The sequence below is a fragment of the Solanum stenotomum genome, chromosome 4 (assembly GCF_019186545.1).
Source record: "Solanum stenotomum isolate F172 chromosome 4, ASM1918654v1, whole genome shotgun sequence".
Taxonomy (NCBI): domain Eukaryota; kingdom Viridiplantae; phylum Streptophyta; class Magnoliopsida; order Solanales; family Solanaceae; genus Solanum; species Solanum stenotomum.
The window spans coordinates 1199448-1212532 of record NC_064285.1 but is presented as its reverse complement, the minus strand read 5'-3'; the positions used below and the strand labels follow the sequence as shown (position 1 = coordinate 1212532).

General features: G+C 31.4%; 3 protein-coding genes across 3 annotated transcripts; 2 read left to right on the top strand and 1 right to left on the bottom strand.

Moving 5' to 3' along the window:
* Positions 1-293: 293 nt before the first annotated feature.
* On the bottom strand, positions 294-981 carry LOC125861939 (glycine-rich protein 5-like). Its single transcript, XM_049541855.1, has one exon. It carries the CDS (start codon positions 904-906, stop codon positions 499-501), a length of 408 nt encoding a protein of 135 aa, XP_049397812.1. The 5' UTR covers positions 907-981; the 3' UTR covers positions 294-498.
* Positions 982-3683: 2702 nt separating this feature from the next.
* Positions 3684-5028, top strand: LOC125861940 (uncharacterized). Its single transcript, XM_049541856.1, has 3 exons — positions 3684-3910; positions 4455-4574; positions 4901-5028. Exons 1-3 carry the CDS (start codon positions 3785-3787, stop codon positions 5018-5020), a joined length of 366 nt encoding a protein of 121 aa, XP_049397813.1. The 5' UTR covers positions 3684-3784; the 3' UTR covers positions 5021-5028.
* Positions 5029-8253: 3225 nt separating this feature from the next.
* On the top strand, positions 8254-12711 carry LOC125861924 (probable voltage-gated potassium channel subunit beta). The gene is made up of 4 exons (XM_049541842.1): positions 8254-8914; positions 10483-10626; positions 11431-11595; positions 12396-12711. The coding sequence occupies exons 1-4, from the start codon at positions 8345-8347 to the stop codon at positions 12507-12509; spliced, it is 993 nt and encodes a 330-aa protein (XP_049397799.1). The 5' UTR covers positions 8254-8344; the 3' UTR covers positions 12510-12711.
* Positions 12712-13085: the final 374 nt, after the last annotated feature.

Sequence of the window (13085 nt, the reverse complement as noted above, 5' to 3'; positions counted from 1 at the left end):
GGTTACCTTATTTACATAATAAGCCATCTTTGAAAACACATACAAGAAAATCCAAAAGTTGACGCAAAAATATTTAAATAAAGGAAAAAAGGCTCAAATATATTATCGAACTTTGAGAAAAGAACTCATTAATGCCATCCGTTAAAGATTGCTTCATGAATTAATTAAAGACTTGAAAATTAAACTAGAAAGGAGGAATTAATTCTTGGAAAAAAAGTTCTTCATACATTAGAAACAAGTTAAAGCCAACAAGCCCAATGAAATTGGGAACATAAACATAACCTAAACAAACTATACGAGTATTATATCCTTATTACACATTAACTTGGGAACAAAATACTAGATAACACAATGATCTAGGGAATAATAGTAATACTAACACTTTTAATTGAAAACATCAAATTTAAATACTAGACACTTGAAACAACACAAGAACTAGGAGAACATGCATGCAATAACAAAATAAAAATATTAACCAACACTATATAGTAAAACACTTCAAGGAATAACAACTCCCACACCTTTATAACCACCAATTCCACCACCAACACCTAGTCCACCACCACCAACACCTCCGGCACCGCCAACGCCACCGCCAATCCCTTTAAACCCGGCACCACCAAGACCGCCACCGACTCCACCAACACCACCGGCGGTACCACCAACGCCGCCTACGGCACCGCCAAGTATTGGCAAAACCCCACCTACTCCACCAATTCCGGAACAACCCCCTATGCCACCATATGTTATAAAATTTTTCTTGTCATTAAGTCCTCCAATTTTGCTTGGTGTTGGAGAATTAGTATGTAAAGTCTTAGTGTTTACATTTTGAACCTCAGGAATATTTCTTGCTGTGGCATGGACTAGTACTAGTGCAAACATGAATATTATGGACCAATTTGCCATTTTGTTTACTCCAAAAACTTATGTTTCTCTCTATTTTGTCTATCTCCTTACACACAAAAACAAACAAATAAAAATAGACTAAGGTTGGTGAATTGTGGTATGTAAGAAATTGTGACAAGAGGTCTATTTAAAGATACATTTGAGGGACAATTGAGTAATTATGGAAAAGGCAATAAATATAGTACGTCTCCTCCCTCCTTCGATCCGATTCAAAGATTAATACTCTTTCCGTTTCAAAATAATTGAATTATTGAGAGATTTTTCATATTTCAGTTTACTCAACTTAATTGTTCAATCGTCAAAACTACTTTTAGAATATTCTTCCAATTTTACCCTTCATTTGGATTTTCTATGTGATGAGTTGAAGAAACTTTAATTGCTTTGAATTATTCCAAAGATTACTTTGACAATAATTAATAAGGGTAAAAATGGAAAGTAATTTCTAATTTACTTTTCTTAAAGGACGTGAAACACCTCAACAATTCAATTATTTTGAAATGGAAAGAACATACTAGTACTACAAGATGTTTTTTCCCACCGAAAGAAAATTTATGTTATAGAACATGATTTTCCCACTCATTTTCCGTTGAACCAACTCGCTAAAAAAACGCAAACATATTCTCACTGAAATACCAGAAAACTCTCTATTTTTCTGTGTAAAAATAATAGTATTTTTTCTTTTCTTACCAATTCAATCAGAATATTTCTGAAATTAACAACCAAATATTTTTCCGTGAAAAATTCAATGGGAAAGTTATTTTTAGTAGTGATAGTTTTGGTAAAATGAATTTGTTTACAAGTATTTGATATATTTATAAAAATAAAAAAATGATTTATTATTTCATTTATTTCAATTTATGTAGTAAAATTTAAATCGAATAGAGTTCAAAAAATCGATACCGAAGATATGCATAGATCCTCTCCTCGCCGAGGTATAGTATATTCTCTTCGTCTAACAATAGTTTCACACTATACTATTTTGGAATGTTCCAACAAAACTTGTCCACTTTATGAAATTAATGGATAATTTTACACTTAGTTCCTAATTTACTTAATTACCTTTATCATTAATCATTGTCATTTCCCTATTACAATTTTCAAGACATTGTATTTATTACTCTCTCTATTCCTAATTAATTGTCCACTTTTGAATTGAGACACATATTAAGAAAACAATGATTGACATAGTAAGTTTACCATTTTACCTCTATTAATTATGAAGTGGATGAATTAAAAACTTAAAATTTTCAAAAAGTTTTATCTTTTTTAAAGTAATTAATTGAGGTATAATAGATAATTTTTTTTGTCTTTTCTTGATTTATTAAAATGGACAAGTAATTAGGAACAACTAAAAAAGGAAAAGTGAACAAATAATTAGGGACATAGAAAATATATTCAAAGAATGATATAGTAAAATTATCTTTTTATTTATAGTTTCTTAAGAAGTGTGCAAAATCAATCGTGAACGAGTATAGTTGGACAGAAAGAGTAAAGGTTGAGCATCAAATTAAAACTCAACCATATACAACATCTCGAGAGTAGCATTATAGAGTATAGTCAGAGTTAGGTGAAGGAAAAGAATAGATCATTAATGTTTTTGCAAATGTCAACTCATTAATAAATAAATAAAAATCAAATTCCATAGTATTTATTGTGTTTATAATTATTATATCACGCAATTCAAGCTGGCCATGCAACTTCATGCATACTGTTTCCTCAACACTTGTAACAATTGTAGATGAAATTAATTAGTCATGCATTTTCTCTATTTTACATTCCCTATACACAATTTATATTAGAGATATTACTCTTTTTGGGATCAATAAAAGGAGAATATATCCAAAGTTTCATATAAATAATTATCAGTATACGAAATTTAATGATTTGATTAATTTAAATTTATTCGCGTAAAGCCTAGGTAAGAGAAATCATTCCTTACCATAGATTTCTTTGAGGAATAAATTTTCATACAAATTAAACAATTATGAAAATTTGAGAAAAAACTTTGAGAGAAATGAATTATTAGTTGGATTACTTGGACGTATACCTAGGGAACCTCAATTATATTGATGAAGTCACTATGATATATATATATTGGGACCAATATTAATGAAACAGAAAATATTCAAGTCTTTATTAGTCAGTACGTTGAGTTGATCTATTGAAGATAAATGCATTAAAAATAAATTTGGTGACACCTTCTGTTGTTGAGAAATAATAGGGGTTGTTCGGATGATAAGCATTATTTATTTTCAATTCTGAAGTTAGACGTTCAAGTCATCAAATGAATGAAAAGATAGAATCCTGAATTTATACATTCGAGTCATCAAGTGAACGAAAAGATAGAATCCTAAAATTATACGTTCGAGTAATCAAGTGAACGAAAAGGTAGAAACGGCGGCCTAGGAGGGACAAAAAATTTGAAATGAAGCTTTGCTAATAAGCATCAATTAAAAATCATTTAATTGCACGATTTATTCTTTAAATTGTCTGTCCATATTTTTAGCCTTGTCTAAATTGGTCTTTTCTGTCAAGCCCATCCCATTTTTAACATATTCCTTGAGAATTTAGAAGGTTAAATTTGTGTTTAGGGAAATTGTTAAATTGTGATGATAAAAAAACATGTTTCTTCAAGTTAATTAATTAGCATGATTAGTTCTTAACCATAGAATTTTTTTTTCTCCATTATAGCAACAAAAACCTCAAAAAGAGACAGGTGTATGCATGATTTGCTTCCACACTTACAACATACAACTACTAGCAATAACATTGGAAAGAAAACAAAAACAAGAAAAGGGAAAACTTTTAATCAAAGATTATTATTATTATTATTATCTTAAGAGAAATAAATTAAATAGCAAATCAAGAAGAAAAAGAAATGGCTCATTTAAAAGTAATTATAGCCAACATGTCCAATTGTATTTCGACTAGATTCATGATGGTGCCTGCAGGAAATGTATTGATCTATAGAGACTTTGTTAGTGCCACAAGACCTTCTCAAAAAGTGAGTTTTAATTTGTTTATTTCATCTTAGTGTCTGAGTCAGTTTATGCACGCATAAATTAATTTTCCACTAGTATAAATATAAATATCGAATAACTCAATCGATCAAAACCTGAACACATAGTTAGAAAATATATATCATTGAGTATATTTGTATGCCTCCACTAAAATTTGAACCTGAAATGCTCATTTTTCTTCTTGAATATATTGCATTAATCATGTTTATATATATACATAAATATTTGAGTTTTAATTTGTTAATTTTATCTTTTTTAATAATCATAGTGTCCGAGTTTGAATCAACTTATGTGCACATTGATTGAATCCTACGAACATAAATAGATATCGAGTAACTCTGTTCACTAAGACTTGAACAGATAATTAAAAAATATCATATGGTATATTATTTGTATACCTTTACTGAAATTTGAACCTGGAACACTCATTTTTCTTCTTGAATATTACATTAATAATGTTTTTTTTTTTTTATATACACATAAATATTTTTTTGTTTTTGGTTTAAATTTTGGATTTTTTTTATGAAGATTGATAAAGAGACATGTCAAAAGATAATAGAAGCAGCAGAAGCAGTGAAAGAAGGAGCTAAAGAAGTGAAAAGTGTGGGAGAATATGTCAAAAAAACTGTTTCTGATAGTGCTGGAAATGTAAGCCTTTTTCCACCTATTTATATAGCTACGAAATTTATTGTTAATCTCCAAATCTCGTATCTGTATCGATAAATATCAGAACAACGATATTTATCGTTAATCTCCAAATGTCGTATCAGTATCGATGAACGTCAGAATGAAACATGTTTTGTCGCTATATAACATATATTGATATATACCTAACATGATTTTTTTAAAAAATAATTCGTTAATAATAAACTTAATTAGCGACGAATTGATTATTTATTGTTTAGCGACAAAAGTTGTTCAGGTTAATTCTTATTTTATTTTATTATTTCATTAATGTTATGTTGATTAATTAGGTGATATCAGAGGTGGCAAAAGCAGCACTAGATAAGGCAACTGAAAAGGAAGAAAAAGGTGCATGGGATAAAGTCAAAGACACTGCAAATGACATCAAGAATAAAGTAGTTGGCAAGTGACTTAATTAATTAGCCTTAATTACATCGAATTTAAGTTTTATACATCGTCAATATAATAATTTATCTCAAAGTGTAATTTAATTAATTATAATAAGTTAGCGCCCGATGCTCCGATCTATTTCACATTATTATATCATACAAGGAATTACATGTTATTGTAGGTCATTAGTTGATGGTATAAAACTTCTTTATATATTCCCATTAATCGACCATCAAATAAAAATCATAGCTAACAGAAATTTGTGATTATCCGTTGTGAAATAGAGCTAGCGAAAAATTATGTTGTTTAGTTACAAAATTTGTCCATTGCTAATATCTTTTTTTGTAAGTAGTGATCAATTACTTCTTAAGTTTCTCTTTCATATCTAGTGAGGTACTTAGGATAAGAAATGCCTCTTGGTTTGGCTTGGCTTGGCCTGACCTCGTTAAATTGGATTAAAGTTCAATTAAGTTCAGTTCGATTCAGTATTATAAAAAAGTTTGATAAGGCTCGACTCAAACTTTGTTTGACAATGGAATAGACTAAAGTCGAACTCAATTCAACTCGACTCAACCCACAAGTGTATGTATGGGATAGTGAAGTGCTCGTTGGCCTGCTTCTATTTGTCGAGATGTAATCCAAACAGGTTCAAGTGCATCATTAATAATAGAGGCAAAAATGGATGAATGGGCTTGGGATGGATTGGAAATTGGGCTTCATAATTATCAAGACCAGGCCCATGGATTAGTTTTCCTTGTCCAAGCCCAAATGGAGGATGGATGGGCCAGGAGCCAAGCCCAAGTACTGTATTTAGTTTTTTTCTTTTCAAAAGTTAATTGTCATTAAATAAAGAAAGTAAGAAAATATGTATTTAGACTAGCATAATTATTTTGATTTTGTTTAAGAAAAAAGCCAAATAGTTTAGATGATATCAAAACACAAACACAAGCAAAAAAACAATTGGTACTTTGTATCCCAAGCCTCAGCTATAAAAAAGAAACCCTATGCCATTTGGTTATATAAGATAAGGCATAAAATTTACAAATAATCACTTTTCAATCTTTGTAATTATAAATAGTCATTATCCTAAAATTTGAAACTCAATGATAACAATTATTTTTCAAAGACAAGACGAAAAAAAATGTCCAATAAACATAATTTCCACAAGGAATTAGGAGGTTACCCAAATATGAAATTTAAAATTGATTTATACCTATATTTGGTTATGGATATCCATGCTTAAGTGTTGAAATTAAGAAACAAGTTAAATGTATTTGCAATATCTCCTTCGTTTGTAACTAATACTCTTTAAAGAGATGCTAATGGAACTGTTTCATACAGATGAATGATCTTTAATCATTATAAGTAAAATTCTTCTATTATTAAAAAAAAAAAAAACCTTATTTTGAATAGAAGACATATTAATTGCACAATAGAATAAAAATGAAAGAAATAATAGGAGTGGAAACAAACAAATGAATGACTGTGATTATGTTGCTACCAAAAGAAGAACAAAAATTTGAAGGGTCAGAAACCTTGTACTTCATACTGTCATAGTAATAAACTAAAAAAAGAATAAAAATAAAAGATTCACCAACCTTAAATCTCATAAATATGCTAAATATCCCCCCCGCCCCCCGCACCCCTGGCGCCCCACTTCAATGCATGTCACAATTACCTATGGCACAAAAGCCAAGTACACTACCATCCATCACAAATTATATATCGTGATTTTTAAAAGTTATTACTCTCTTCGTTTAATTTTACTTATCACTATTTGATTTGACATGCTCATTAAGAAAAACAATTATTGATATATGTATTTTACCACAATATTTTTATTAAAAATTTTGTCTTTTCTTGATATGTCAAAAGTGACAATTAAAAATGAAAATTTATTTTAAGAATAAGTGACAAAGAAAAGTGAACGGAGGGAGTATCTTAATTATTGTATATATTTTTAAAATTATACACAATATATAGTTTTGATTCACTTTTCGATTTGATCAATTTTAAACCAAATCATGAACATTCTTATATCCAATCTTCGATAGATTGAGTTATTTGATATTTATGTGTGCACGTAAGCTAACATAAACACCATAATTATAATTTTTTATTATTAAAGTGCATCATATCACAATAAATGTGTGCACACAAGTTGGCTTGAACACCACAATTATATATTTTTTTAATTATTAAAGTGCATCACATCACAAAAAATTGTACACACAAGGTGATTCAAACACCATAATTATATATTTTTTTAGTATTAAAATACATCGTATCACAACAAATATGTACACACAAGCTGATCCAAACAACATAATTATAATTTTTTATTATTAAAGTGCATCCCATCACAACAAATTAAATGTATACACACAAGCTTACCCAACTACCACAATTATAATTTTTTTTTTAATTTTAAGTGTGTTACATCACGACAAATGTATGTGTAGACATAAGCTGATCCAAACACCATAATTATAATTTTCTATTATCAAAATGCATCATATCACAATAAATATGTACGCTCAAACTAATTTGAACACCACGATTATAATTTCTTATTATCAAAATGCATCAAAGCACAACAACAATAAGCATGTATACACAAATTGATTCAAATATCACGATCATAATTTCCTAATTAATGTGCATCACATCAGAACAATTTTATGCACACAACTATACAAGCTAACTCGAACACCACCATTATAATTTTTTATTATTAAAATGCATCAAATCACAACAACAATAGACATGTATACACAAGCTAATTCGAACATTACGATCATAATTTTTTAATTAAAGTGCATCACATCAGAACAAATATATGCACACAACTTCACAAGCTAATTTGAACATCACCATTATAATTTTTTATTATTAAAATGCATCAAATCACAACAACAATAAACATGTATACACAAATTGTTCCGAACATCACGATCATAGTTTTCTAATTAAAGTGCATCACATCAGAACAAATATATGCACACAACTTTACAAGCTAACTCAAGCACCATCATTATAGTTTTTTATTATTAAAATGCATTAAATCACAACAACAATAAACATGTATATACAAATTAATCCGAACACCACGATTTTTATTTTTCTATTATTAAAGTGCATCACATCAAAACAAGTTAACGCCACAAAATGTCACATCACAACAAATGTCACTGCTTAGATCAATAGTTCACTGTCAGTCCCAACAACTTATTATGCCAAGTGGAAACAGCTAATCTACACACCAAAAACACTTAAATTCCCTCACAAATTCTTAAAAAACCAATCTTTTTCCCCTTTTCTTGATTCTTGATCTCCCTCAAAAAATGCAAATGCAATACAAGAATTTAGGCAGATCAGGCCTAAAGGTATCCCAGCTCTCTTATGGAGCATGGGTTACCTTTGGAAATCAACTTGATGTCAAAGAAGCAAAAACCCTTTTACAGTGTTGTCGTGACCATGGTGTCAATTTTTTTGACAATGCTGAGGTATATGCTAATGGCAGAGCAGAAGAAATCATGGGTCAAGCGATTCGTGAACTTGGGTGGAAAAGATCAGACATTGTTGTGTCTACAAAGATTTTTTGGGGTGGTTCTGGTCCAAATGATAAAGGGCTTTCAAGAAAACATATAATTGAAGGAACAAAAGCTTCATTGAAGAGACTTGATATGGATTATGTAGATCTGATCTATTGTCATAGGCCTGATACAAGTACACCTATTGAAGAAACTGTTAGGGCTATGAACTATGTGATTGATAAAGGGTGGGCTTTTTATTGGGGTACAAGTGAATGGTCAGCTCAGCAGATTACTGAAGCATGGGGGGTTGCTCAAAGATTGGATCTTGTTGGTCCTATTGTTGAGCAGCCTGAGTATAACTTGTTGTCTAGGCATAAGGTAATTTTTTGGACTCTGGTTCTTGGATTTAGATTGTTTCTAGTTTATATTGTGGTTTATGTTTTAGTATGATGGCATGAAATGAGCTTAGAATGAAGAAATGGGATTCTTACAGCCTGGGGCTGAGGCATAATTGTTGTTGTTGTTGTTGTGTTATGCTTTGTTGTAGTTTTTAAGTATGATGATGATGATGATGATATGAAATGAGCTTAAATGAAGAAGACGGATTCATATAGTCGATCCCAACTTATTTGGGGATGAGGCATAATTGTTGTTGTTGTGTAATGGTTTGTTGTTGTTTTTGAGTATGATGATGATATGAAATGAGCTTAAACGAAGAGATGGGATTCTGATCTCAACTTATTTGAGACTGAGGCATAGCTGTTGTGTTATGGTTTGTTGTTGTTTTTAGTATGATGATGATATGAAATGAGCTTAAATGAAGAAGTGATGTTCAGATAGCCAATCCCAACTTATGTGGGGTGGAAGCATAGTTGTTGTTATGGTTTGTTGTTGTTCTTTAGTATGATGATGATATGAAATAAGTTAAAAATGAAGAACTTAGATTCATACAGCCGATCCCAACTTGTTTGGGGATGATGTATAATTGTTGTTGTTGTGTTATGGTTTGTTGTTTTTTAGAATGATGATGATATAAGATGAGCTTAAATGAAGAGATGGGATTCATACAGGCGACCCCAACTTGTTTGGGAATCACCACGCTTGTTGATTAATGTAAAAGCGATTTGTCAACAGTTCCCAATATAGTACCTTCGTGTATTGTGCTGGTTTTGAGAACCGAAATTTGACTTGATGCCTTAGTTGAGCAAATGCTGTGACAGTAGCTTTTGTTTTCTTAATGTGGTTAGTATGGATTCCTTAATTCCAAGAGTAGTAGAATATTCAGATGTTCAACTAGATAGAAGATTAATCTTTCATTTCATATAAATTGCTGAATGAATGTACAGGCTAGATCTGGGACATATTAGAAATCAAATAGCCAGACAAGTGAAATGAAAAAAAGTGGAGGTAGTGGGATGTTTGAGGTAAAAGTTAAAACAAGAAATATTTCCTGGCATCCTCTAGGGTCTCTTTACGGTTAAACCTTTCAGTGCAAAACTGCATTCTTTTACAGCTGTACATACAAGTTACTGTTGTGAAAACTTCAGTGGAGAATTTTCAGGGTGTTGCAAGTCTAATATTGCTATTCGTATGTGGCAAAAATCCATCGCCTTTCATCGAACATGTTGTTAACTGTAGAAATTTCTTTGAAGGTGTTCTCCAACTCTGAGTATGGTGTAGGACAGTAGGAGGTCCAATGTTGTCCCTTTTTTCTTCTTCCTCGTGATCTGTTATTGATTTAGGCTGTTTCGTTGAGTGATTCAACATGGCTGGCTGCTAGAATTTGGCTGATTGCCATTTTATTTGCTGACATGAATTCATTACCTGAACTTGTCAGATTTTAGTGCATTTGGCCTCCGCTTGTAGCTCCAGTGTCATTATCTATCTTTGCAACTTGTCATGTGTCTTTTCTCTAACAATACATGGACCTCACTGAATGGTTGCAGGTCGAATCTGAGTACCTCCCTCTGTATAGCAACTATGGAATTGGTCTTACCACATGGAGTCCTCTCGCTTCAGGCGTTCTGACTGGAAAATATACCTCAGGGAACATTCCACCAGACAGTCGATTTTCACTGGAAAATTACAAGGTAGAACCCTCAAAGTTTTACAAGAAAATCCTGTTTGTTTGAAACTGTACTTGTCCACTCCTATTGGCTTTTAAAGCAATGCTGCTCTTATATTTATGTGTGATCTTTGTTAATTCTTAGTTCACAGCTTCCTAATTTTTAATTTTTTAAATTGGTAATGTTACAGCTTCCTAAATAATTATATGGTAAATTTCTTTGAGCAGCTCATTGAGTAGTCAGCTGGTAAAAGTTTCTCTAAATTTAAGAACATTCGGTGATCTTCAAGCAATTAGTTCTTGTGATTTTTAACCAATATCTTCGTTCATTGAAACCAGATGGTTTATGTCTGCCAAAATGAACTTTTCCCTTCCCTTGGACAAGCAGATAGTTCTTTCTTCTTGGTGTTTGTGAGCAGATGTCCTGGACCTGTTTCTTAATAATTCTAGTCTAGAACATCAAAAGAAATTTAACATCTTCTCATGTGCTTAAACCTAGAACTATGAGACAAAAGTCACCTGAGCCTTTAGATAACGAGAAATGGAAGTGCTATTAGCAGGTGGCTTCAGAATTCTTTTATTGTTCCTTATGAGTTATGCTCATATGTTAGAAAGGCTCAAGTTTTTTTGAGTTGCTTCCAAATTGAGGAACCAAATGTCCAATAGTCGAAAGTGAAAGTTTTCCATGTAAATATGATTAGATTTATGTGTGGGCATATCCAAACTTCACGTATCAATGTGTACGCATATGCATACTTTGTTATTTTCACTCTCTTTTTTAATCTTACTCCTATTGAAGAAACTTGACTAGTAATCTTATGCATTGCAGAATCTCGCCAGCAGATCTTTGGTGGATGATGTGCTGAGGAAAGTAAATGGATTGAAACCAATTGCTGAGGAACTAGGTGTACCTCTGCCTCAACTGGCAATTGCCTGGTGTGCTGCAAATCCTAATGTCTCATCTGTTATTACTGGTGCCACCAAAGAGTATCAGGTCCGTTACTTTTTCCCTTATTCTTTTCATGAGCTTTCCCTTTCAGACGATGATTCTTTTCTACAGTGTTAGCTCTCACTTCAATAATTGATATCAATCTCGATTGGTTGAGATTTCAGTTTTGCCTGTATTATTTCTGTTTTAAAGCATGCATTCATGGAGTTTCTTGTTCTTTTTAGATAAACATTTTGTTTTTTTTTAATACCTTTCTGTGCCTACTTTTATAGTTTTTCTACGTGTTCATTAACTGTATTCAGTCCTCATAACCTCACCCCCACTCCCATCCCCACCCCCATCCGAAGTTAAAAAGTACTAAAAGGAAGAATCCTCTTGCTTTGCTTTCGAAATAAGTAGTCATTTTGATTTTGTTTCTACTTTGAATCTCTTTTGATTTAACTTATTTCTATAGACATCTGGGCAAAAAAAAGAGACTATAACAATCTCTTTTTGCATTGTTTTCTTCTAATGTTTTGATTGAACACAATCTTAACTTTTTGTATTTCATTTTATATGACTATGTTCGACTCGGCACAGCGGTTAAGAAATAAATAAAAGGCTTTACGCCCATACCATAAGTACCATATGAACTGTCATTCTTTTCGGAAGAGACTTGAAAGGAAAGAGTGTCATATAAAATGAAAAAGAAAGTAATATTAGTCTATGTTTCTCGGACTCTTCAAAAATACCCCTAGGTGTATTTTATATCCACCAAAAGTGCAATGCATATGGTTCGACAACATTTTTGAGGGTGCGAGCAAATTTTACGTGGTGTATCTCATGTTTGATCTACATTAATGCAGATTCAAGAGAACATGAAAGCTATCAATGTGATTCCAATGTTAACACCTGCTGTGATGGAGAAGATTGAAGCTATTGTTCAAAGCAAACCGAAGCGCCAAGATTCATATAGGTAGACAAATTTGTGAGATCCATTAGTAGTTCAAAAGAGCAGTGTTGTTCAAGACTGAGTTTTTCATCATTTATGTATTTGCATTCCCTTTTGCTTTGTCATATTTGAAGACTATGAGAGTTGGTGTTGTTTCTGAACCAAACATTTAATGATGGTGAATTTTCTACTTTTCTTTTAGTGAATGAATGATTATATTGGCTTTTGAAGTTGCTTGTGAGCAGTAACTTTTAACTATATTTTTCATATACTTCATGTTTTATCAACTGATGTTATAATGTAATACATGTATAGGCATTCAAATTTGGTCTCTTGACAGGTAAGTAAATACTTCAATTTGTCATTGTGTCAGTTGAAAACTCCAACTTACGAAATGATTAGACACCTCCAAAAGTTATGTTACATGACTAACAATGGGTCTCCACGAGACACAATGGAGATTAGTTAAGACGGTTTAGTTGCCAGCGGAGATTTAGTTGAAGTTTAGGTTAAAAAGATCTGATTAATCAATCTTTTTAATATTCATGGATTAATGCACATGAAAAATTTGAATTTATAATTTGTGACCCTTTAATGTAAAAAA